This window comes from Trichosurus vulpecula, chromosome 1 (assembly GCF_011100635.1).
Source record: "Trichosurus vulpecula isolate mTriVul1 chromosome 1, mTriVul1.pri, whole genome shotgun sequence".
NCBI classification, from domain to species: domain Eukaryota; kingdom Metazoa; phylum Chordata; class Mammalia; order Diprotodontia; family Phalangeridae; genus Trichosurus; species Trichosurus vulpecula.
The window spans coordinates 19,789,620-19,813,953 of NC_050573.1; the positions used below are offsets into that span (position 1 = coordinate 19,789,620).

The 24,334-nt window shown below is 43.7% G+C and overlaps 1 protein-coding gene across 1 annotated transcript in view; it reads right to left on the bottom strand.

Moving 5' to 3' along the window:
- MYO18B (myosin XVIIIB) overlaps positions 1-24,334 on the bottom strand; it is a 361,792-nt gene that overhangs the window by 91,062 nt on the left and 246,396 nt on the right. The window contains exons 37-39 of the mRNA XM_036737706.1: positions 23,153-23,236; positions 22,183-22,320; positions 15,420-15,605 (exon numbers count right to left, since the gene is read on the bottom strand). Of these exons, the coding sequence (XP_036593601.1) occupies positions 15,420-15,605; positions 22,183-22,320; positions 23,153-23,236 (408 nt within the window). The remainder of the gene's footprint in view (positions 1-15,419; positions 15,606-22,182; positions 22,321-23,152; positions 23,237-24,334) is intronic.

Sequence of the window (24,334 nt, forward strand, 5' to 3'; positions counted from 1 at the left end):
GATTGCATCAATTTGTACCCCCTTTTGGTAATACAATATAGTGGGAAGAATAAAGAATAAAGTCAGAGTCAGGTGGCTTTGCCATTCATCTCTTGGTCACCTTGGGCAAGGTGGAAGTGGTGCCATTGGAAATGGGTGGTCCAAGACACTGGATTCCACTGCTAACTCTGCAACTTTCTGTGTGGCCTTAGGGGTGGGCCCTTCACCCTCTTGTAAAATTAAGGGAGGGTATAGACTAAATGGCTTCTAAGAATCCTTCATCTCCCACTGCCTCTGAAAAGGGTGCATTAATGCACCACCTACAGTTCTACTCCACCTATTATTTCCTAGATCCTTTCTTGGCCACCAATCCCCCATATGTATTGTCTCATCATTAGAATGGAAGCTCCTTGAAGGCAAGGACTGTCTTACTCTTGTATTTGTATTCCTAGAGCTTGGCCCACAGCAAGCACTTAAGCAATGCTTTTCATTCATTTTTTTTAAGTTTTTATTTATTTAATTTTTAATTGATGGAATAAAACAACCATTTCCATAACAGTATAATAAAATAAAAGATGATTGTACATGAAATTGTGAAGGGAAGTCTTTGAAAGTATTTCAAATTTCCACAGCACTTCAAGCTTTGTCTTCAGCTACAGACTATATCCAATAGATACCTCATTGTGCCACAGAGGTGGCCCCTGAGTCCCCAAAGGCTACCACTGGGGAAGAAAAGCCTGAGAAAGCTCTACCCAACTGTGGAAATCTGATAATGACTATCATTACCAAAGACCAGCTTGGCTGACTGATGGAAGCTCATACATAGGCTAACCACGGAAGAAGGAACTTCTCAAGCATGGTTATCTCAAAGGCTCATGACTAAGTCATGGAAAGGCTGCCATCTGCATAAGGAAAGAAAATGTCCCACAGATGAAGTTATACATTTCTGAAATACCAAAATATTTGAATTTATAACAATCCTGTGAGGTAGACAGATAATAATAGTATAGTAGATAATAAGTATATAGATAATAATATAATAGATATATAATAACATACAATGGATGATAGATAATGACATAATAATAAAAATAATCTTCAGTTTACAGATGGGGAAAACCAAGGATCAGAAGAAAGATATAAGGCCATTATATAAGGCCACAGTCAGTAAGCATCAAAGGTAGGATTCAGACCCAGGTTTCTCCTAACTCCAAATACACTATTCTGTCCACTGTAGTATGCTGCCCCCTGAAATGTCACCCCACCTTCTTCTGGCTTAGATACATATTTTGAGAAGAACTCCCTGGGGCTGCTGACTCATTAATCAATCCACAACTTGGCTTTAAACCTTCTTCTTCATACCCCACCTCAATTAATTCTAAAATAGAACAACAAAGGGATTTACTTCTCAGAAACCAACAAATGCTCCAAACCAGGACTTGACTTACCATTTTGTTTTTTCTGGACTTAAGAAAATGATGAATAAAATATCAATAATTTTAAGAGTATTAAGCTTAAGAGTATTAAGTGGTGCATTATTTTGGTGGAGATGATTGTTAAACATTTACCAGCACAGCCCAGTTTTCATCCCACTTTCAAGTGACATCTCTTTACACAAAGACAGTTATCAAGTACCCTCTGAGTCTTTTCTCCTCCAGGACAAACAGCCCTAGTTCCTTCAACATCATACAGTATGAATTCAAGGCCTCTTCACCATCCTAGTCACTGTCTGTCTATATACTCTCCAGCTCAGCAATGTCTTCCCTAAATTGTAGCTCCTAAAATCAAACCCAATAGTCCAGGTACGACATTAAATTGCTTTAAAAAATCATTTCAAAGTTCAGTTTCCTATAACAACTTCTCTCTGAAAAGATCTCTTGTCAGCTGGCAGACTAACCTTTGCAAACCCCCCAAACATGATTATATGGAGTATAATCTAATTAACTCAATTTGGACAGGGTTTATTTGAATAATTTAATGTACACCTGCACCATTCCATCAATATTTTTTTAAATTAAGTAATTAACTTTGCAGTGGCAAGTTGCTCTAATTCCCAGCAAGTACCAAGCAACAAAAGTTCAATAGATGAAGTCTCGGGAGAGACGAGATTAGTATTTGTCCCCTTGGCTTCTAGTCTTTCCAGCCAGAACATTATTTGTAATTGGTATTAGCATCTGTAGGCACTGATTCATTGCTCCAGGGTCTTTTTGCAACTGAGAAACAAATCTGTGAGTCAGGGAAGTAACAGAGCCAATTAGTCCTTAGGTGCATTATTGATAATAAATTGGATAGTCAAGATATCTCATCCTAAAGGAGCTTATTTGATGAGATGGTGTCCCAGCTGGAATTTGGACAGGACTATTAGCCATTAAAGAAAAGAACTACTCAAGCAATCTCAATCATTTCTAACATGTTCCTCCTTATGACAAACTTGAGAGATACTCATTATCCTCATTTTATAGTTGGGGAAACAAGATCCAAGATATATGAGCTTATACAGACTGGGTTCGGTCTTGTTGACAGTCCTAAAACTCATGGCTTTTTTGCCCCCACCCAGAGTTGCTTTTAGGAAACCTCAGAATATAACTTCTGTTCAGGCATCTACAGGTATGGGTTACAAAGTTCCTATAGAAGCACTCAGGTTAACAATGCATGTCATGTATAGGACAGCCTTTATTTAAAAAAAAACCATAAAGGATACATAACTCTTAACTGACACAATTCCCCACACCTCTACGTACACTCATTTTTTCTCAAGGACCATATATAACTGTCTAGACTAATGTCCTGTGGTTTAGGATCCTCTTGGGATAGAAAATAAACTTGGGTTCCTAAAGAAGCAATACCCTAACATTCCAGTGAGCCCCATCCTTTACCCCAGGGAGAAGTAACTTTTCTGCCATCCCACAATAAGCATCAAACCTATTAAATTCTAGCTCCAATGACAGGGCTCTCTTCCTCTGTGTCACCCTGCCTCTGCCATCTAAAACTCCTTCAAAAGCCATACTTCTTTTATAGAGGAACTTTTAGGAAAAGACAAGAAGGATGCCATCCAGCTGTTAAAAAAAACAAAGTATATAAATTCCCTACATTTCAACTGTCAGCTCAGCCAGAATATAGGGATCATTAAGACCAGCAAGTGAAAACAGTTTGTAAACATGGAGTCTCTAATGTGTTGAGCCATTCCCGATCACACTGTGATAACACGGCTGTAATTAGGAGAGCTATCTTCTGTCGAGAGGACCATAAAAGGTGTTATTTACACCCTGCCTCTGGCCAAAAATACCCTCCATATGGAATGTCTTCTTAAATACCTCAATTCCCAATGAAAATAATTCACTTTTATACTTGAAAGTTCACATCCATTCATGCAAACAAATACTTTCAGCTCTGAATGTAAACCCTTGCATTGTGGGTTCAAAGTCTATGTTTGAGATTGGGCCATGAATTTTGAACATGGGAATGGAAATGAATGAGATGGACCCAGGCTATACAAATGCCATGATGGCATTTGAAAATCCAAGCTATCTCCAAGCGGAATGTTCTGCCTAGGTAGTGTAGCAAATAGAGCCCTGGACTAGAAGTGAGGAAGGCCTGAATTCAAATCTTACATCAGACACTTCCTAGCCATATGACCCTTGGCAAGTCAATTTCTCTGAGCTTTGACCTCCTCATCTCTAAAATGAGGAAGTTGGATGAGCTGACCTCTAAGGTTTCTTTTAGCTAAACCTAAGATCCTGTCTTCGGTACACAATAGGTTGTTACTGTTGTTGTCCATCATTCGTTTTGGAGAGGACCAATGACATCAGAGGGTGCTACCTTAACTTGTGAGTGAATCGGATTTTAGTGAAGCACAGTCAGCTCCATATAATATTTCCCCCTTACTGGAAGACTTCCAACCTATGATGGATGACCATATGTCCAGTATACTGTAGAGAAGATTCTTGGTCAGGTATGAGCTGGGCCAGATGGCTGCTGATATCCCTTCCAACTCTGACATCCTATGAGGCTGCAAAATTGGGGACTGTAGACAACTGTAGGGACTGGAAAGCCCAGGCCGGTCATCTTTTTTAAAAAAAGCAGGATATTGTGCTTTCCTAGCACACAGAACCATTCCACAGTCAAGGTCACCAACCGTTGACCTTGGCCACCCAATTCTCATCTGATGAAGACTTTTGTCTTACAAAGTATATGCCCAATGCAAGGAAATCAAAAGGACCCTGAATTCTTCTGGGCATGAAAATCAACCCTTTTGCCCACAGGACTTGGGTGGTTTCTCCTTTTCATTTCTTTTCTTTCCCCAAGGGTGAAAAATCGGCCCAAAGTAACACCAAGTGAATAATTCATGGACCATTTATAATTTATGTTGGATTTAACAGAAGTAGGGCCATAAGTGGTTGTCTATTAACTATTTATGATCTCACCCAGCCGGCTGACAAGCCAGTCCGGGTGTGAAGATCACAGCCATGCCACCATGTTTTATTTAAACATTATTAAAACGACACAGTCTGCAGGGATGGCTTCCATTCTGCTTGGGATTAGACTCTTCTGTGAAGTAGCCTCTAGGTCTCTATGAGCCCATGACTGGATGATCCTTGGGAGAACTGCTTTCTTTGTACTCTGCTCCTAAGAAGACTGATCTCCTCATCCTCCTTCAGCACTCACCTTTCTCCTTCACTAACACATCTTCTAAGGGCCATAAGACCATAGGATTTTTTTTAGCCTAAGAAGACACCTAAACCGAGGCCCACAGAGAAGTGATTTGGCTAAGGTCATGTGAAAGCAAGAGGCAGAGACACCATTTGAACCAAATTCCAAATTGAGAATCTTTTCCCCTCCATCAAGTTGAATCTGTTCTCCTAAACTACTCTTTGAGAGTGGTGTACTAGGGGAAAAATATCACAGGAATCAGGGTTCATCTCCAGCTCAATCAACCAATTAGCAAACATTAATTGAGCACCAACTCTATTCCAGACAATCTGCTAGGGATCCAAAGACAAACACGAAAATGACTCCTGCCCTCGAGAAGCTTATTGTCTTGCTCTATCTCTTACAAGCCATATGATCTTGGGCATGTCCAATGGAATGCTCATTTTTATCTTTTCATAACCAGCACTTAGGCCAGCTAGGTGGTGCAGCAGATAGAACATTGGGCCTGGGGTCAGGAAGACCTGAGTTCAAACCTAGCCTCAGACGGTTACTAGCTGGGTGATGCTGAGCAAGTCTGTTTGCCTCAGTTTCCTCATCTATAAAATGAACTGGAGAAGGACATGACAAACCACTCTAGTATCTTTGCCAAGAAAACCCCAAATGGGGTCATGACTGAAATGACTGAACAACAACAAAACCCAGCATTTAGCACAGTGCCTGGCATATATATCGACAGCAGCAACAATAGAATTATATTAACTGGCATTCATATGGTTCTATAAGTTTTGCAAAGCATTTTACATGTGCGATCTTATCTGACCCTTACAACTCTGTGAGGTAGGTGCTCTCATTTTACAGATGAGAAAACTGAGGCTGGGGTTAAGTTATTTGCCCAGGGTCACACAGTTAGTAAGTGACTGTCCACACTCTATCTACTACACCGCATTGTAAGCACTTAGTAAATACCTGCTGAATCACTTTGAAATGAAATCACCTCTCTCTGAGTCTCAGTAGGCACCCACTAAATGTTTGTTCTATTAAATTCAGTTCCTCCACCACTGATATGGGACTATTCAAACTGCCTAGCTCTTAGGGTTATCATGAGAACAAATGACTTACTGTGTGCAAGGCAATTCGAAACCACCAAGCCCTAATAAGCAAGCACATAGGTTTATTTTTATCTCTGGATCCAGCAAATGCTGTCTGAGCATCAGCTATGCTCCCAGCTCTGATGGGGGGGCTCAGGGATGGGTGTCAGAAAGAGAGAAAAGTAGAGTCTGGATGGTACAGAGAAAACAGCAGGAGCCAGAAGACAGAGGCTTGAGTCTCTATTGGGACTCCAATTGAGCTAACAGGCTTTTCCAATAGCTAGTTGTGTGACTCTGCACCCTCCTGAGTCAATATCCTGGGTTGTAAAATGGTGATCATTCTAACCACACACACACCTCACAGGTTGTTGTGAGAAGCAAATGAGGACGTGCATGCCTTCCCAGAGCTTGGTTCTGTGATCTCTGGATCTCGTTAATAAGGAACCATTGAATGTCAGAGATGGTAGGGCCTTAGAACATGCAATGTCAGAGGTAGGAGGGCCTTGGAACAGGGAATATGAGAGCTGGGAAGGCCTTAGAATATGTAATATCAGAGCTGGGAAGGGCCTTAAAACACAGAATGTCAGAGCTGGGTGGGGCCTTAGAACACGAAATGTCAGATGTGGGAGGGGCCTTAGAACAGGGAATGTCAGTTAGGAAGGGCCTTAGATTGTGGAATGTCAGAGTTAGAAGGGGATTTAGAAACAAGGAATGTCAGAGTTCAGGGTGTGGGTCTGTGGGCATGTGGAATGTCCAAACTAGAAGGGGCCTCAGACCATTAAGTACTGAATGTTAGGTGTGGGAAGGACTTTAGACTAGAGAATGTAAGAGCTGAAAAGAGCCTGAGAATAGAATATCAGAGCTCAAGGGGTGCTTTAAGGCCTGGAATGTCAGAAGTGCTGGGAATAGAAGGGTCCATAGAACAAACATCATTGAAGGGTAAAGGTTGAAGAGACCTGTTAGAACATAGAAAGTCAGAGCTGGAAAGAATCTTTAGGGATATTTAGTATAATTTCCCCATTTCACAGGTGGGAAAACAAAGGCCCACACAAATATTGTGCCTTGTCCCAGATCACACGGGGTGTGAGTAATTCATTCTAAATTAATCTCAGGAGGCAAATGGTTGCTCACCCTATTTCTCAGGCTGAAAGCTGACTGGTCATTCTTCAATGACAAGGAAATCTACTTCACTCCACAGTAATCTGAGGCTAATGAAGACCCTAGAGGAACAAAGACCCTGATAGTAAGTCCTACCCACTGGCCTCAGGACACTAACCGTTATGCAGCCCTGCTCCCCACTCTCAGAGGGGTCTCCAAGAATGAGTTGGTTTCATTGATTGAAGCTAAAATGAAGGGTTCACTCTCCATGTGAGGAGTCATAGAACCTTAGGCTGATCCCTTCATTGTACAAAGGAAGAAGGTGAGACCCAGAGAAGGGCTATAACTATCCAAGCCACATAGGTCTAGGCCAGTTTGTATTGCTCCATTTTAGGCTTTACATGACCATACCTCCAAGACTAGCCCACCATCTTGGATTGGAATAAAGCTGCTTATAAAGGGGATCATATGATCATAGACCACAGATTTAGAGCTGGGACTCCAGAGGCCACCTAGTGCAAATCTCTCGTTTCACAAAGGAAACTAAAGCCCAGATTTGAGTATGTCACACCCCAGACAGCCCATCTCAATAAACTCCATTTCCCTCTTACCTGCAGGAACAAATATGGAGACCTCTGTTTGGCATTCAAAACCCTTTCCAACCTGGGGACAGTGATGGAGGAGAGGCTCCTGCAAAGTTTAGATGGTGCCTTAAATATTACCCCGTTCATAGAAACACTAGGTGTTGACTTCCAGGAGACAAATCACCATCACAGGTAGTCTTAATGGTTGCAAAGCCCATCTTAGTACTGACCAGATTCATCTCTTTTAAGAACCCTAGTGATCCATGCTGGGGTGGGGGGACCCTAACCATTGCTCCACACTGCTATAAACTAAGTGCCACCTTTCCCCTACTCCAACCTGGTCAGTTACTCAAGTTACATCATGTCCACAAGGAAATGGAAACCCAAGTCTTCCCAGTGGGTGCCATTTTCACGGGATGACTTGGATCTGACTTCCATGATAATGCCTTATCTGAACTTGTGACTTTGGTTCCTGTGTGGGGATGTCCCTGGGGTAGAAGTCCCCCCAGCTACAGATAGGTAACTTATCTATTGGAGTCAGGAAGACCTGAGTTCAAATTTGACGTCTGACACTTACTAGCTGTGTGACCTACTTCAGACAAAGACCAGCTTCGGGTTATTCTGACTGATGGGGAGTAAGCGCATAAATCTAAACTCTAGACATCAATCTGCAGTCCACCTGAGCCTCCTAACTTTCCTTGAGGAATCCAGAAAATTTCTTATTAAATTAGATCAAATCAGACAGCAGGGTTGGAGAACATTAAAACATTAGAACATCCTGGGTTCAGAAGACTGAGATTCACTCCTAGCTCTGACTCTTTCTAACTGGGTGAAACAAGGGACTCAATCCCTCTCAGCCTCCTCTGTGAAATGAATGGGTCAGACTAGATGGCTTTTGAAGCCCTTTCCATCTATGGCCAAAAAAGTCCACTTACTAGCTGTATGACCTTGGGCAAATCACTTAACCCCAATTGCCTTGCCTTTCCCTCCTCCAAAAAAAAAAAGTCCAAGACATGAGATAGAGAACCAATGGGAATTCAAGATCATTGAGCTAGAACTAAACAGGGGCCCTTCACTTTAGGAAGATTCCTGGGACCCATCAGGACTCTGTGGGTGGGGCTGAGGAGGCAAGTTGGCCACCATCCCAGAAATACACAAATCACAAACTATCGGAGCTCATCTCACTGTCTTTCTCTGAAGCACACTTTCTATGCTCTCTTTCTATTTATTCTGGGTATATTTACACATGTCCTTGCTATCTCTCCCATTAGAATGCAAGAGACTGTTTCATTTGTTGTTTGCATATGCCTAGTGCCTAGTACAAAGCCTGGCACACACTAAGCATTTAATAAAAGTTCATTAATTGATTCATTGATAAAATACCCCTGATCAATAGATTCCTAGTCTCCTCTTGAATACCTCCAGTGATGAGCAACTCTATCTCATGAGTCAGTCCATTCCATTTTGGGATAGCTCTAATCATATCACTTTTTGCTTCCCCATCTGGGCAGAGACTAGCTAGTTGCCCATTCTGCCATGAGACCAGTTTCTATCATCACTCTCATTTTCACTGACATTCATATGGCATTGTCTGGTCAAAAAACTGCTCTTCGATATACTGTTCATTGGGACCTCATAGCATCCTATGGGAGGAAGGCAGGCGCTCCAGATATCATGATCTCCATTTGACAGGTTAGGAGACTGAAGTTCAGAGATGCTAAATGACTTTCCTTTGGTCACACAGCTAGAAAGGATTCAAGCCCATGCCTGCTTGACTCCACATCATCACCATTCTCCTCTGGCTTTCCCAGATCCTCTTAAACTTTGGGTTGAATCACAACATGACACAGAGGAAAGAGGGCCGGTTTTAGAGTCTGAGGGCCTGGGAAAGATCTTGGATCTTCTGATCCCTGCCTGTGTGACCTTGAGCTTGGGGTGGGGGTAGAGGAGAAGGGCAGAGGATTAGAGCAGAAACAATGGATTCTCAGGGCTCTCAAAAGAACATCAAATTAGTCCAAGGGCAAAATGTCCCAGCGCCAGGATGATGAAGGGGCTGGATGATTTAAGACCAGAATATTTCTTTCTCCATAATGGCAAGTAGAGTCACCGGCAAAAGTACATTTACTAAAATTAATGGGGAAATAGCTTCTTTCTTATTTCTTTTTCCAGGAAGGGAAGTTTCATTGATGGGGTAATGGATTGTGATGGGGATGTGGTGGCACCATGGCACAATCTGTAAATCAGTCACATGAAACAACATGCTGCCTTTAAAGCTCAAACCAACGGTGACAAATGGACTTGGCCAGGGAAAGAGTGGGCAGGAATGGAAGAGTAAAAATTCATCAACATCTGTCTCCTTTGTTCTTTTCTAAACTGTATCCCAGGGCCCTGTGATATTTCTCAGCCTTTTAAAGGAGGGTGATTTCTCAGGGCAGCCAGTCTCTGACTCCTGTCTTAGGGGAAAAGGATCCAGTGATTGCGATCCAGGAGTTTTAGAGGTGGTGCTGAGGATTGGAAAAAAAACAAAGGACTAGGAGTCCCCAGGAAACCTGGCTATCACAGAATCACAGCATAGTTCAGAGACAGAAGACGTGGGTTCAAATCCTAGCTCCTTGAACTCCTTGAGAGCAGAGACTGTCTTTTGCCATTCTTTGTATCCCCATGGCTTAGCACCATGCCTGATGCATAGTAGGTGCTAAATAAATGCTTATTGACAATTTCAGGGCTTCAGTTTCCTCATCTGTAAAGTGAGAGGGCTGCCCTAGACTTCTGAGGCTCCTCTTGGTTACAGATCAATCATCTTATGATTAGATGTGTAAAAGGAGGGGACAGGACCCTAACATTCTAAGATTCCAGCGGCCATTGGGCAGGATGGCATGGAACGAACCCTAGATCTGGAGTCAGAACAGATAAATCTGTCTGGTTTATCCTTGTCATGCACTGGAAAGAATATTGGAGCTAGGGTCAGGAGCCCCAGGTTAGATGGCGGCTGACAGCGGGTGACTCTGGACAAGACACTGACACTCAGATTCCCATCCTAGAAAATGGGGCTAATAATACCTGTGTGACCAACCTCAAATGGGGGTGTTTGGAGGAAAGCTTTCTGAAATACTTAAAGGGAGTTGCCATCATCATCAATCATCATCATTATATAGAATTCTTATTGCTGTTATTGGAAGCAGATGTCTTTAGTAGACAGATGGGCCAATATTGGAGTTGAGGAGACAGGTTCAAATCCTGTCTCTGCTATGTACTAGGGGGTAACCCTGGGCAAATTATTGAATCTCTTAGTGCCCCCAGATAACATAGTTAAAATAATAATAATAACATTTCTGTAAAAGCACTTTACAAATATTATCTTACTTTATCTTTACAATAACCCTGAGAGGCAAATGCTGAGACAGAAGGAGATAAAGTGACTTGCTCAGGGTCACACCATGAATAAGTTTCTGAGGCCAGATTTGAACTCAGTTCTTCCTGACTCTAGATCTAGCACTTTATCTACCACCACCTACCTGCAGTTGCAGAGAAGTTGCCTTTCTGCATCTCAGGGAGAGAGAGAATTTCGACCCCAGGGAGTTCCCCACACAGATGAAGTCACAGTTTCAGACAAGGCTTACAGTTATCTTGACTTAGAATCATCATCACCCAGACCTGTTCTTTGATGTTAGGAATTCCCAGTGAGGAAATACCCTATACCCCCATGCTTATCGTTACTTTGATCATCCTTATCAGTGTCATCACGATTTCTTTTTACTGTTGTCTTAAGACAATGAAGCATAGATTTTTAGAGGAATCATGTTATAAAGGGGAAAACCTGAGGATCAGACAGAGGAAAGGATTTCACCCCAAGGTTCCAGAACAAAGAAGGGGGTAAAGCTGGGTCTGGAACTCAGCATCTCGTCTCATCTTTCCATCATACTATATAGTATCTCCTCTTTTTAAGTCTATGTGTGTCTTTCTTGCCATATGTGTATTTTATCACACATGCGTATTTAGTTATCTTGTGTAGATGCCATTTTACTACATTATAAGCCCCTGTAAAGGATATATGGGTAAATAAAAAATTAATCAGATTTTAAAATGAACAAAAATTTATTTTCTCTCCTTCCTACCTCCCCATATACATGAAAAAAGAAAAACAAAACCCTCAAAACAAATATGTGTCATCAAGCAAAACTAATTTTTGAATTAACCAAGCTGAAAAATATGTCCCAGTCTGCACTCTGTGTCCTTCATGTCTCTCTCAGGAGATGGGTAGCATAATCCAACATGGCTCCTCTCTGGAATTGTGGTTAGTCACTGCATTGAACAGAGTTCTAAAGACATTCAAAGTTGTTTCTCTTTTCAATGGTGTTGTTATTATATAAATCATTCTCTTAGTTCTGCTATCTTCATTCTCTGCATCAGTTCATATAAATTTTCTCAGCTTTCTCTAACACCATCCCCTTTATTACTTCTTATGGCATGACAGTATCCTATTACATTTAAACACCAGAATTTGATCAATTATCCCCCAGTTGATGAGCACCATCTAAATTTCAAGTCCTTTGCCAATAGAAAAAAAATTATACATATGTGTCCTTTTCTTCTTTGTGACTGAATTCTTTCTGTTCTTATGGTGCCTAGCAGTAATTTTGAGTACACAGTTAGTATTCATTTAGAATCTTACAATCTCAGAGCTCTAATGGACCTCACTGGCCACTTAGTCCAACACATATCTGAACAAGAATCACCTCCACAGCATATCCAACAAAGGCATAGCAAGCCCCCCAATGATAAGAAAACTGCTACCCCCAAGGTAGCTTTCCACTTTTGTACCGCTCCAATCATCAGGAGGAATAACTAGCTGGCACCAGTACAAAGGGCACCAGGCCTGGAATCAGGAAGACACATCTTCCTGAGTTCAGATCTGGCCTTAGATACATACTAGCTGGGTGACCCTGGGCAAATCACTCAACCCTGTTTGGCTCAGTTTCCTCATCTGTAAAATGAACTGGAGAAGGAAATGGCAAACCATTCCAATGCCTTTGCCAAGAAAACCCCAAATGGAGTCATCAAGGGTCAGATGTGACTGAAATGACAGAACAACAATCATCAGCAAGTTTTTCATTCTATAAGAACTAGATTTGCTTCTCTGCAACTTTAAGTCATTAGTCTGCCCTCCAGGGACAAGCAGATCACATTGAACCTCTTTTCAACATGACAGCCCTTCAAATACCTGAAGACAGTTATGGTCTATTCACTACTTCCGTTCCTTTCAAGACTAAATATCCCCAGGTCTTTCATTTGATCCAAATACAACATGATCTTATAGCCCTTCACCAACCTGGCAGCCCTCCTCTGAATGATCTCCAGATTATCAGTGTACTTCCTGGATACTATGTTTCATGGTCCTTGAATGGATAGATGGATGGACAGACGGACGGATGGACAGATGGACAGATGGATGGATGCATGGGTGGGTGGGTGGAGGGATGGATGGATGGATGGATGGATGGATGGATGGATGGATGGATGGACAGATGGATGGACAGTTGAATGGATAGATGGTTGGATGGATGGATGGATGGATGGATGGATGGATGGATGGATATATGATACTAAGGCTTCCTTGCCTCAATTGTATCCCAGAGCTGGACAAAATACTCAAGATATGGTTTGATTAGGACAGAGAATGGCACTACTACCACCTATCTATTCTTTTATACTTTGTTTCATGGAAAGATAGACGGATGAATGGATGACAGAAATACTAAGGCTTCCTTAGCTTCAGATGTGTCCCAGAGCTACAATACTCCAGATGTGGTCTGACCAGGTCTGAGAATAGCACTACTATCACCTACATACTCCTGAATACTATACTTCATGGTGGATGGATAGCTAGATAGATGACAGATGCTAAGGCTACCTTGTCTCTCATATTACAACTTCCTTAAAAACACTTTAGATAGTGTGACCACAGACATCTCAGATTTGCAATTTGCAATTTCATTCAATTCAGCCAACACTAGAAGGGCCAGAATTTAAGAATATCTTGAAGGAACAGTCTGTGTCATTTGACACATCTGATTCTAATAGGTAGAACATTTCATTTCTTTTGCTATTGGAAAGGTCTTTAGAATTCTAAGGGATTTTGATAACAAAGATATAGAAAAAATTACGAAAGATGAAATAGAAATACTTAAGCCTTTTTGATGCATGATACATCTGGTCCTTCCAGTGCCGTGCCTATGACATGAAAGGAATTGTATAAATCAAAGGTGAAATGCCTAAATCAAAGGTGAAATGCCCCTGCCTTCAAGGACCTGATGTTCTACATGCCAGATTGAGCAGAAGGCCACACTGGTACAGACAAAGCTGACTCCTGGTCATCGACCAACCTTTTTAGCCCCTCTCGGGCAGGTGGTCACCATTCATTACTAGCAGTACTAATGTTAAAATGGAAGAGTGAAAAGAAAGAAGGGAAAAAGACATGTGCACCATGAACATTTTAAAAGGAATGAAGCTTGCTCTAGACTAGAGGATCTGGTTCCCTTCTTCCTTTAATGAAACCCCCACAGAGGGACCATGAGGGGAGACATGCATTCTATTCCTTGTACATCACAATCCACCCCCTTTGCAGGGAGGCTCCATTCCTGGCCTCTCCCAGCTGTCACCTTCCCCCTGAGTTTGCTTTGTATTTACACTGCATATGTTTTTGTATCTGCTTATCTCTATTCATGTTTCCCCCTGATGGAATGTAAACATCCTGAGACTGTTTCTTTCTTGTCTTGCATTTTTAGCTTGGTGTTCTCAGCACCCAGGCCCTGGCCTAGCAGAGGCTCACAATGAGTGCTTGTTGCCTGACACATAGCAAGTGCTTAATAAATGATTGCTTGGTTGGTTGATTGCACTCATGTTTGCTTCTCACCAAGACACCAGCCCAGCTTGGGCCCAATGGGGCAGGCCTGACCCATGGGATGCCAAGTCTTCGTAGGACCATTATAAAGCTCATATCTCTGAAACAGAGCTTGTCTACCTTTCCCAGACAACCATGGGGGCCCATGAGGTGCCAGTTTGGGGAATCTAGACTCTTCATGAGACCTCAGTTCTCTGCTGCAACCAGGAGCTCACACAAGGAGCAATCTAACCCCTTCCATACTCCCTCCCCCTCCCCACCACCATTCCCCTCCCAGGAGCTTGTCAAAGGTAAAACCATCCTCGATGACATGAGACAGACTTCAGCAGTGGCCTGTGAAGTATTATGGCCAATTGGTGAAAGACCTGTTGTGAAACCCGGAGCTGGGACAGAGTGAAGAAGGGAGGTCACCAGTTGCTCTGAAGCCTGGGGCCAATCTCTAGCACACTGGCTGATTTTCGCTGAGAAAATGATACTACATGCTAGAAGACAAGGTGTCTGAACCTAGCACTGGAGCTATGGGGATTAGTGGGACTGAGAGCTGATGGGCTTGGGAGGGGAAATTAGGTAGCCTGAGATGAGACGCCAAGGGGCTTAGTCTGTCAAACTGTTAATAATCCCTGCAGGGGACCAGGCTGAGCAAGAGCACATTCAGCTCTGGTAAGAACCAGGGAAACTATTCAGAAATGGAAAGGTGGTGGAAAATGCACTCAGTGCCTGCCAGTGATTAACTGGGAGACTTTGGTGAGTCACCTAGCCATTCTGGGCCTCAGCCTGTAAATAGCAGTATATGAGCCAGAACCAAGGTCTCCCTCCACTGAGACCACATTGAAAGTTTTAATGCTCCCAGAGTCTGCTGGCCTCATCATTCCTCTCTGGATCCCCCCAGTTTATTGTGGCCCTCCCCTTCCAGACTGACTCTGTATGTTCTGGGGACATGTAGCTGCTGGGGGCATGTTATCTCCCCATATTCCAAGGAGACCATAAGCTCTTTAAGGGGAGGGATTGTTCCATTCTTGCCTTTGTATGCCCATGGCCTGGCATATTTGAGTTGAGGTTGTATGTGGCGGTGACAACCTGCCCATTAGCAGGACCTGGGAGACAGCAGTGTCCACTTACCAGATCAAGGCACCGGCGGCTAGTCTCTGCCTCCTGCTTCATCAGCTCTGCCATGTCTGCTTTCATCTCCTCCATCCTCCTCTGGTAATACTGGCAGGACTCCTTCTGCTCAGTCTCAGAGATCATGGCCTTCTCCAGCTCCTCACCCATCTTGAGCGCACTGTCCCGAAGCCGAATCACCAGTACCTGGGGAGGTAGAGCAGCTGAACATTAGGGTCTAGAGGCCAGGGCAGGAGAGAGAGACAGAGAGAGAGGGAGAGAGAGAGGCAGAGAGAGAGAGAGGGAGGCAGAGAGAGAAGGGGGGTAGGGGGACCTATTTAAGAAGAGGGATCGTTCATTTATTTTTCTTTATCGAAATAAAAAATCCTAAAGATAGGAGAATTGGGAAAATAAACAATAATGGGCAGGAGAAAGGGAAGTGAAGGGCAGGGGAAGGCAGAGGAGGAGGAGAAGGGCTATGGGTATGGAACTTTGCATATACTATCAGACTCAGGATAAATTGTTTAGTTTTATTTAATTACTTTTCTTTTTTAAAAGACAAGATGGCTTTCTGGGTAGGAGAGGAGGAGGGAGAGATCCAAAAATGAAAATGATGCAAAAATAAATAATATCCAAAAATAGATTACTTTTTTGTTGTGTCTTTTACTATAAGGGAGAAAGCTTCCTCCAAGTTAGTACCTGACATCATGGATGGGTGTGTAGATAGATAGATAGATAGATAGACGGATAGATAGATAGTAGATTGCCATGCAGCTCAGTGAGTACAAAGTAGATGGTGGATAAATAGGTAGATACAGAGATATGTAAGACAGAGATAGGTAGACAGATAGAAACATAGGATTTGGGGGCAGAGCCAAGATGGCAGCTGGAAAGCAGGGACTTGCATGAGTTCCCCCTGAGGTCCCTCCAAAGACCTATAAAAATGCCTCCGAACAAATTCTAGAACTGCAGAACCCACAAAATAGCAGAGAGAACAGGGCTCCAGCCCAGGACAGCCTGGATGGTCACAGGGTAAGGTCTATTGCACAGAACTGGGAGCAGAGCAGAGCCCAATGTGAGCCGCGCCCAGACCAATGAGACCAGGAGCCAGGCAGAAAAGGCCCTAGCACCCTGAATCAGTGAGCTTTGGCAGTTACCAAACTTCTCAACTCACAAACACCAAAGAAAACAGAGAAGGTTAGTGTGAAAAGCTGCTGGGACAAAGTGAAAGGAGTTTGTGGTTCAGCCACCACCCCTGGAGACAGCGGAGGTGATGCAGCTCTGAGGCTGTTTACAGAGCTACAGCTGCAGTTGCGTCTGGCCCCAGGCCCATCTGGTGGGAGGAATCAAGTGGCAGATCTGAGCGAGAGTGCAGAGCCAGCTTAGATCTGAGTCCCGTCCAGGTTGGTGGTTCTTGGGGGAGGAGGAGCACTGCTGTGACAGAGTTTGCTGTGTAGAAATACCTCTGAAAACAACAGCACAGCCCCTCAAGTTTGGGACAAAGTACTCTACACTGTACAAGCAGTCATACCATGACAAAAAATTCAAGGGTCAAGTAAGTTGGCTGGGAACATGGCCAGGAAGCAAAAACACACTCAGATTCAGTCTCAGACTTTGGACTCTTTCTTTGGTGACAAAGAAGACCAAAACATACAGCCAGAAGAAGTCAACAAAGTCAAAGAGCCTACATCAAAAGCCTCCACAAAAAAACATGAACTGGTCTCAGGCCATGGAAGAGCTCAAAAAGGATTTGGAAAAGCAAGTTAGAGGAGTAGAGGAAAAATTGGGGAGAGAAATGAGAGTGATGCGAGAAAACCATGAAAAACAAGTCAATGACTGGCTAAAGGAGGCCCAAAAAATACTGAAGAAAATAACACCTTAAAAAATAGACTAACTCAAATGTCAAAAGAGCTCCAAAAAGCCAATGAGGAGAAGAATGCCTTGAAAGGCAGAATTAGCCAAATGGAAAAGGAGGTCCAAAAGACCACTGAAGAAAATACTACCTTAAAAATTAGACTGGTGCAAATGGAAGCTAGTGACTTTATGAGAAATCAAGATATAAAACAGAACCAAAGGAATGAAAAATTGGAAGACAATGTCAAATATCTCATTGGAAAAACCACTGACCTGGAAAATAGAGCCAGGAGAGATAATTTAAAAATTTATTGGACTACCTGAAAGCCATGATCAAAAAAGAGCCTAGATATCATCTTTCAAGAAATTATCAAGGAGAACTGCCCTGATATTCTAGACTCAGAGGATAAAATAGAAATTAAAAGAATCCACCGATTGCCTCCTAAAAAAGATCCCAAAAAGAAAACTCCTAGGAATATTGTCACCAAATTCCAGAGCTCCCAGATGAAGGAGAAAATACTGCAAGCAGCTAGAAAGAAACAATTTGAGTATTGTGGAAACACAATCAGGATAACACAAGATCTAGCAGCTTCTACATTAAGGGATTGAAGGGCTTGGAATGTGATATTCTGGAGGTCAATGGAGCTAGGATTAAAACCAAGAATCACCTACCCAGCAAAACTGAGTATCATGATCCAAGGCAAAATATGGATTTTCAATAAAATACAGGACTTTCCAGATTTCTCAGTAAAAAGACCAGAGCTGAATAGAAAATTTGACTTTCAAACACAAGAATCAAGAGAAGCATGAAAAGGTAAACAAGAAAGAGAAATCACAAGGGACTTACTAAAGTGGAACTGTTTGTTTACATTCATACATGGAAAGATGATGTGTAGAATTCATGAGACCTCAGTATTAGGATAGCTGAAGGGAATATACATATATATATGTGTGTGTGTGTGTGTGTGTGTGTGTGTGTGTGCATGTGTGTGTATGTATATGTGTGTGTATGTGTGTGTGTATATATATATATATATATATATATATACACACACACACACACATATATATATATATATATATAGACAGAGGGCACAGGGTGAGTTGAATATGAAGGGATGATATCTAAAAAAATAAAATTAAATTAAGGGATGAGAGAGGAATATATTGAGAGAGGGAGAAATGGAGAGATAGAATGGGGTAAATTATCTCGCATAAAAGTGGCAAGAAAAAGCAGTTCTATAGGAATGGAAGAGGGGGCAGGTGAGGGGGAATGAGTGAATCTTGCTCTCATTAGATTTGACCTGAGGAGGGAATAACATACACCTCAATTGGGTATCTTACCCCACAGGAAAGAAGGAGGAAGGAGATAAAAAAGGGGTGATGATAGAAGGGAGGGAAGATAGGGGGAGTAGGTAATCAAAAACAAACTCAGAAAGGGACAGGGTCAAGGGAGAAAATTGAATAAAGGGGGATAGGATAGGAAGGAGCAAAATATAGTTAGTCTTTCGCAACATGAGTATTGTGGAAAGGTTTTACGTAATGATACGCATATGGCCTATGTTGAATTGCTTGCCTTCTTAGGGAGGGTGTGTGGGGAGGGAAGAGGAGAGAGAATTTCAAACTCAAAGTTTTAAAAACAGGTGTTCAAAAAAAAGTTTTTGCATGCAACTAGGAAATAAGATATACAGGCAATGGGGCATAGAAATTTATCTTGCCCTACAAGAAAATAAAGGAAAACTGGATGGGGGGGCAGGGAGTGGGGTGACAGAAGGGAGGGCTGACTGAGCAATGGGGCAACCAGAATATATGCCATCTTGGAGTGGGGGGAGGGTAGAAATGGGGAGAAAATTTGTAATTCAAACTCTTGTGAAAATCAATGCTGAAAACTAAAAATATTAAATAAAATTTTAAAAAAAGAAACATAGGATTTGTATATCATAGATCTAAAGCCAAAAGGGACCTTAGATGATTCTAGCATAATATCCCTGATATTCTCATTTGTACATTACACACATCTATCTCCCCACTTGTGAGTGTATGAACTCCCTGAAAACAGTCTGTTATAGCTCTATCCTCACGTCTACCACAGCACAGTGACTAGAACATACCCTCTCCCCTATCCCTCATCCCCCATCCTATATCCCTCATCCCCCCATCCCCCTATCCCTCATCTCCTATCCCCCATCCCCCATCTCTCATCCCTCATTCCCTATCCCCCTCCTCCATCCCCCATCTCCCATCCCTCATCTCTTATCCCCTACCCCCCAACTCCCATCCCATATCCTTCATCCCCCATCCCCCATCTCCTATCCCCCATCCCCATCTCTCATCTCTCATCCCCTATCCCTCATCCCCCATCCCCCATCCCCCATCCCCCATCCCCCATCCCTCATCCCCTATCCTTCATCCCCCATCCCTCATCTCCTATCCCCCATCCCCCATCTCTCATCCCTCATCCCCTATCCCCCTCCTCCATCCCCCATCTCCCATCCCTCATCTCTCATCCCCTATCCCCCTCCTCCATCCCCCATCTCCCATCCCTCATCTCTCATCCCCTACCCCCCAACTCCCATCCCATATCCTTCATCCCCCATCCCCCATCTCCTATCCCCCATCCCCATCTCTCATCTCTCATCCCCTATCCCTCATCCCCCATTCCCCATACTTTATCCTTCATCCCCATCCCCCATCCCCCATCCCATATCCCTCATCCCCCATCCCCCATTTCCTACCCCTTATCCCCTATCCCCTTCCCCCATCCCTATCCCCCATCCCCATCCCCCATCTCCCATCCCTCATCCCCCATTCCCCATTCCCCATGTCCCCATCCCCCAGGAAGGACCTGTGCTGCAGAGAGGTCCAGACCTGGGGTTTTCTCAGTGCGGGGAACACCAAGCACTGAACCCCTCTACACCAATACAGATTGGTGAGTCACCTTTACTTTCTAAAATGAGCTTCCTCTGGCTCTGGGGCTTGGCTGGAGGCATTCACTAAGGATGTATCAGAAACTTGAAGCCACGTCTCCCTGGCTCCAAGACTGACCTTCCATCCATAATGATAAGCCTTTAATAAATGTTGGACTGAATTGAAATGAGCTGAGAAGCCAAGCAGAAAAGTGCTCTGGAAAGTTTTTAAGAGAAGATAGAATTGTATTAAATTCCACTCAATTCAACAAACATTTATTAAGCACTGGTGATACAAAGACAAAATAAGTCCTGGCCTCAAGAAGAATACCTTCTAGTAGGAGGTGGGTAGAGCCCCAGACTTTGCATGACCCTCCTCTGCGTCCTCCATATTCCAGCCAATCAGGGCTTCATGCTGTTCATCTCCCACCTCTGTGCTTCTGCACAGAACATCCACCAGGCTTGAAATGTTTGCCCTCATCCTCATCACCTCCTAGAATCCATAGCTTCCTTCAAAGCCTAGCTCAGGGGCCGCCTGCTGTTTTCCTGATTCTTCCCATTGTTAATGCTCTTACCATAATCAAAATCATTTTGTTTACTCTGTGTAAATGGTATATATGAGTTGTCTGTGTATATATTGTTTTCTCCCAAGAAGATGCGGTTTCTTTTAGTTTTCATATCCCCAGAACCTGGCACAGTGCCTGGAACATGGTAGGCACTAAATAAAGGCCATTTAAATCAAATTAAACATGTATACAGGAAAGTGACTACAAGAATTTAAAGAGAGACCAGGAAAAACTGGTGGGATGGAGGGTAAGGAGGGAGTACAGGCATATGCAAAAGTATGGAAGGAGGAGATGAGATGTTTCACTCAAAGAACATGGAATAGTCCAGTTGGACTGGAATGCAGGCACTGGGAAGAGTAGCAGCAGGGGAACAGGGAGACCAGTGAGGGTTGCTGGTGCACTAGTCAGGACAAGAGGCCATGAGCACCTGACCTGGGGGAGTGACCACGGGAGCAGAGAGGAGGAGACCCAGGGGAGGGATGGGAAAATCAGCAAGACCTGGCAGTGACCGGACTGCACAGGGAGAAGGAAGGACCGAAGGATGACTGAATTCAGGGGTTATTATGGAAAACTCATTGGTCAATCAAAAAGCCTGGGACAAGCAAACCCCAAAGTGCAAACATGAGAGCACGAGTCATGGTGGCATTTCAAAGCTTTAGCCTGTGTGAATAACTGCCACAAGACACTCACAAACAAGGGGGCTAGAGAGAGGGTGAGAGGGCAAGGGCCCCAAAGTGGGATACCATCCAGAGGGTCAAGAACAGTTCTCACAATCACAAAACATGAGACCTGGGAGGGCCTTAGAACAGGGGATGTTAGAGCTGGGAGGGGACTTAGAACAGGGAATGTCAGGGCTGGGAGGGGACTTGGAACAGGGGATATCAGGGCTAGGAGGGGCCTTAAAACAGGGAATATTAGAGTCTGAAGCAAATTTAAAAGGAGAATATAGAAAGTTAAATGTGGACAATCCTTTCCCTCTTTCCTGACTCATCATTTCAAAGATGGACAAACTCAAGCCCCTAGAGAAGTCAGGTGGCAAGGTGGGTTGAATGAAGCCATGTGCTCCTTGTCCCAAACTGCCCCCCCCCCGGCTTTCAGGCCCCTCTGTGTATTGTTGTCTCCCCTCATTGGAATCTACTGTAATCTCCTTAAGGGTAGTAGTATATTCCCATTTGGCACAGTTCCTGGTGAGTGCGTAATGATAGTTTTATCACATTGTCCTCCTCCTCCCTCCTCTTCTCTTATTCACCACCACCACTACTTCTGTTGCAGGCAATATGTATTAATGACCATTGCATTGTTGTGTGACCCTGGTCAAGTCATTTCCCTCTGCCCCTGCTCATTCATCCCCATTTGGAAGAGGGGACAGTTGGACAAGAGGGTCTCCATGGTCCTTCCGGGCCCTAAGACTACATTCTACCCTTTGTTGGGGTCTTTGAGACAACAATCAGGCCCCACCTCAAATCTCTTAATCTGGACTTTGTGGAACTCCAACTTGTTCTCCTGGTCACAGATCAACGCTTCCTGACGGCTGACAATGTTGCGATCCACCGTCGTCTTCTCCAGGTGCTCGATGCGGGACTGAGCGCTGTGCAGCTGAGGCCAGGTAAGATATCAGAGCAAACCAGAGACTGTCAGTTAGCTGGGAACTCCTGAGACTTTCAACTCAGAAACACAGCAAATCCATGGGCATATTGTTCTGTCCCCTCTGTCCCCACCTGTCATGACCAATTCCCCAATATTTCAGTTGGGGTCTGACCAGGGGAAAGCAGAGCCTCACCATCATTCCACTGCATGCAATGCTTCTCTGCAGATTGCATTGGCTTTTGGGATGGCTATCTGTCCTACAGGGCAGTGGACCTTGCAATCCATTAAGACCCCCAGATCATTTTCAGGGAAAACATTGGTGAACCGGGTTTCTTGTAATTGGTAAAATTGATTTTTTGAACCCAAGCTCAATATTTTACATTTTCCCTATTCATGTCCACCTTAGATTCAGCCTGTCAAGGGGTTTTTTGGTGTTATTTTTTTGTGGGTGAGGCTGAGTGCAGTAATACTGTCATCACATATTTGCTATCCTGCCCAGCTTTGTGCCATCTACAAATCCAATAGCAAACCATGTAGTATGTGATGACATGTGGCCATGGATGTGTGTGCGTGCGTGTACACATGGATAAAACCCCAGCTGTTACGTGTTCCATGCTGTGGTCTAGGAAGTCTGAAGGGCAGTTTTAGTAACAAAATACACTCTTGTCAGACTGATTATTCCTTAAGGCAACAATGTGGCCAGAGCAGATTTGTCGTCCTTGTTCATAGGATGCTCTGGCCTGGCTGTGCTTCTCAGACGGGCCAGTGGAGGCTGATACCTTCCTTGCTTCTCTCCTTCTATCCCAAGAGCAGGCCCAGGGCTGGGGTGAGGGAAATTTACCTTTTCCTGGAGGCTTTGCTTCTCTTTCTTTGCTTCTTCCAGGCTCAGCTGCAGTTCCTGAATCTGCACAATGTCCTGGGAAGACTGGCAAGACCCAAAACCCCATCAGGGCTGGGTGTCTGGCTGCCCACCAGACTGCCCACTCTCTCCCTCCTCATGCCATCCCGCGAGCTGCACAGACAGAACTAGAACCTTGTGGGGGAAGTGCTATTATCCCCATTTTACACATGAGGAGACTGAGGCACAGAGAAATTAAGTGACTTGTTTAGGACCACACAGCTAGTAAGCATCAGTGACTGGGCTCAGTGCTCTCCACCCACTGTACCACCTAGCTGCCTCTGGTGGGGAGGGGACACGCACAGGACATACATTTATTTACTTATAATCTTACGCATTTTAGGCATTTGAAAACACAATCCTGAGAAGGAGTACATAGGCTTCACTAGACTGCCTGCCAAAAGGATCCATGATGGAAAAAAAGGTGATGAGGTCCTGGGCAAGCCCAGCTCCCTCATTGGTACCAAGGAGAAAGGTGAGATTCATAGAGATGTCAAGGCTTGTTCAGGGTGTCCTAGCCCATGACCAGGTGTCAACCAACTTTAGCACATGGCCCATAAAACCAAAGAATGATATGAGTCTCAGTGTACTAGAAACAGCCACCCAGAAGGAAAACTCACAAGCTCACTGAGAGAGGGTCATTCCAGTTAACTGTAAGCTCCACAAGGACAGACACATTTTCATGTTTCATGTTTGTCTTTGTGTCTACAGCACCTAGGACAATGTCTTGCATGTAGCAAGAGCTTAATAAATGTTGAACTATAGATCGAAAGGAGAGAGAGAGAAAAGAAGAAGAAAGAAAGAACAGAGAGAGAAAGAGAAAGAAGAGAAGAGGGAGAAAGGAGACAAAGGGGGGGGGAGAGAGAGAGAGAGAGAGAGAGAGAGAGAGAGAGAGAGAGAGAGAGAGGACAGAGAGAGAATGCAGGAAGAGCACAGAGAGAAATGAAACTGGATTTTGTGTAATCAAGTGTAGGTAGGTACTGAAGTGGATAGAGCATTGCTCCTTGAGTCAGGAAGACCTGAATTCAAACCTAGACTTTAATACTTACTACCTATGCGACCCTGGGCATGTCCCCTCACATCTATCTACCTCAGTTTCCTCAACTGTAAAACGGGCATAAGAAT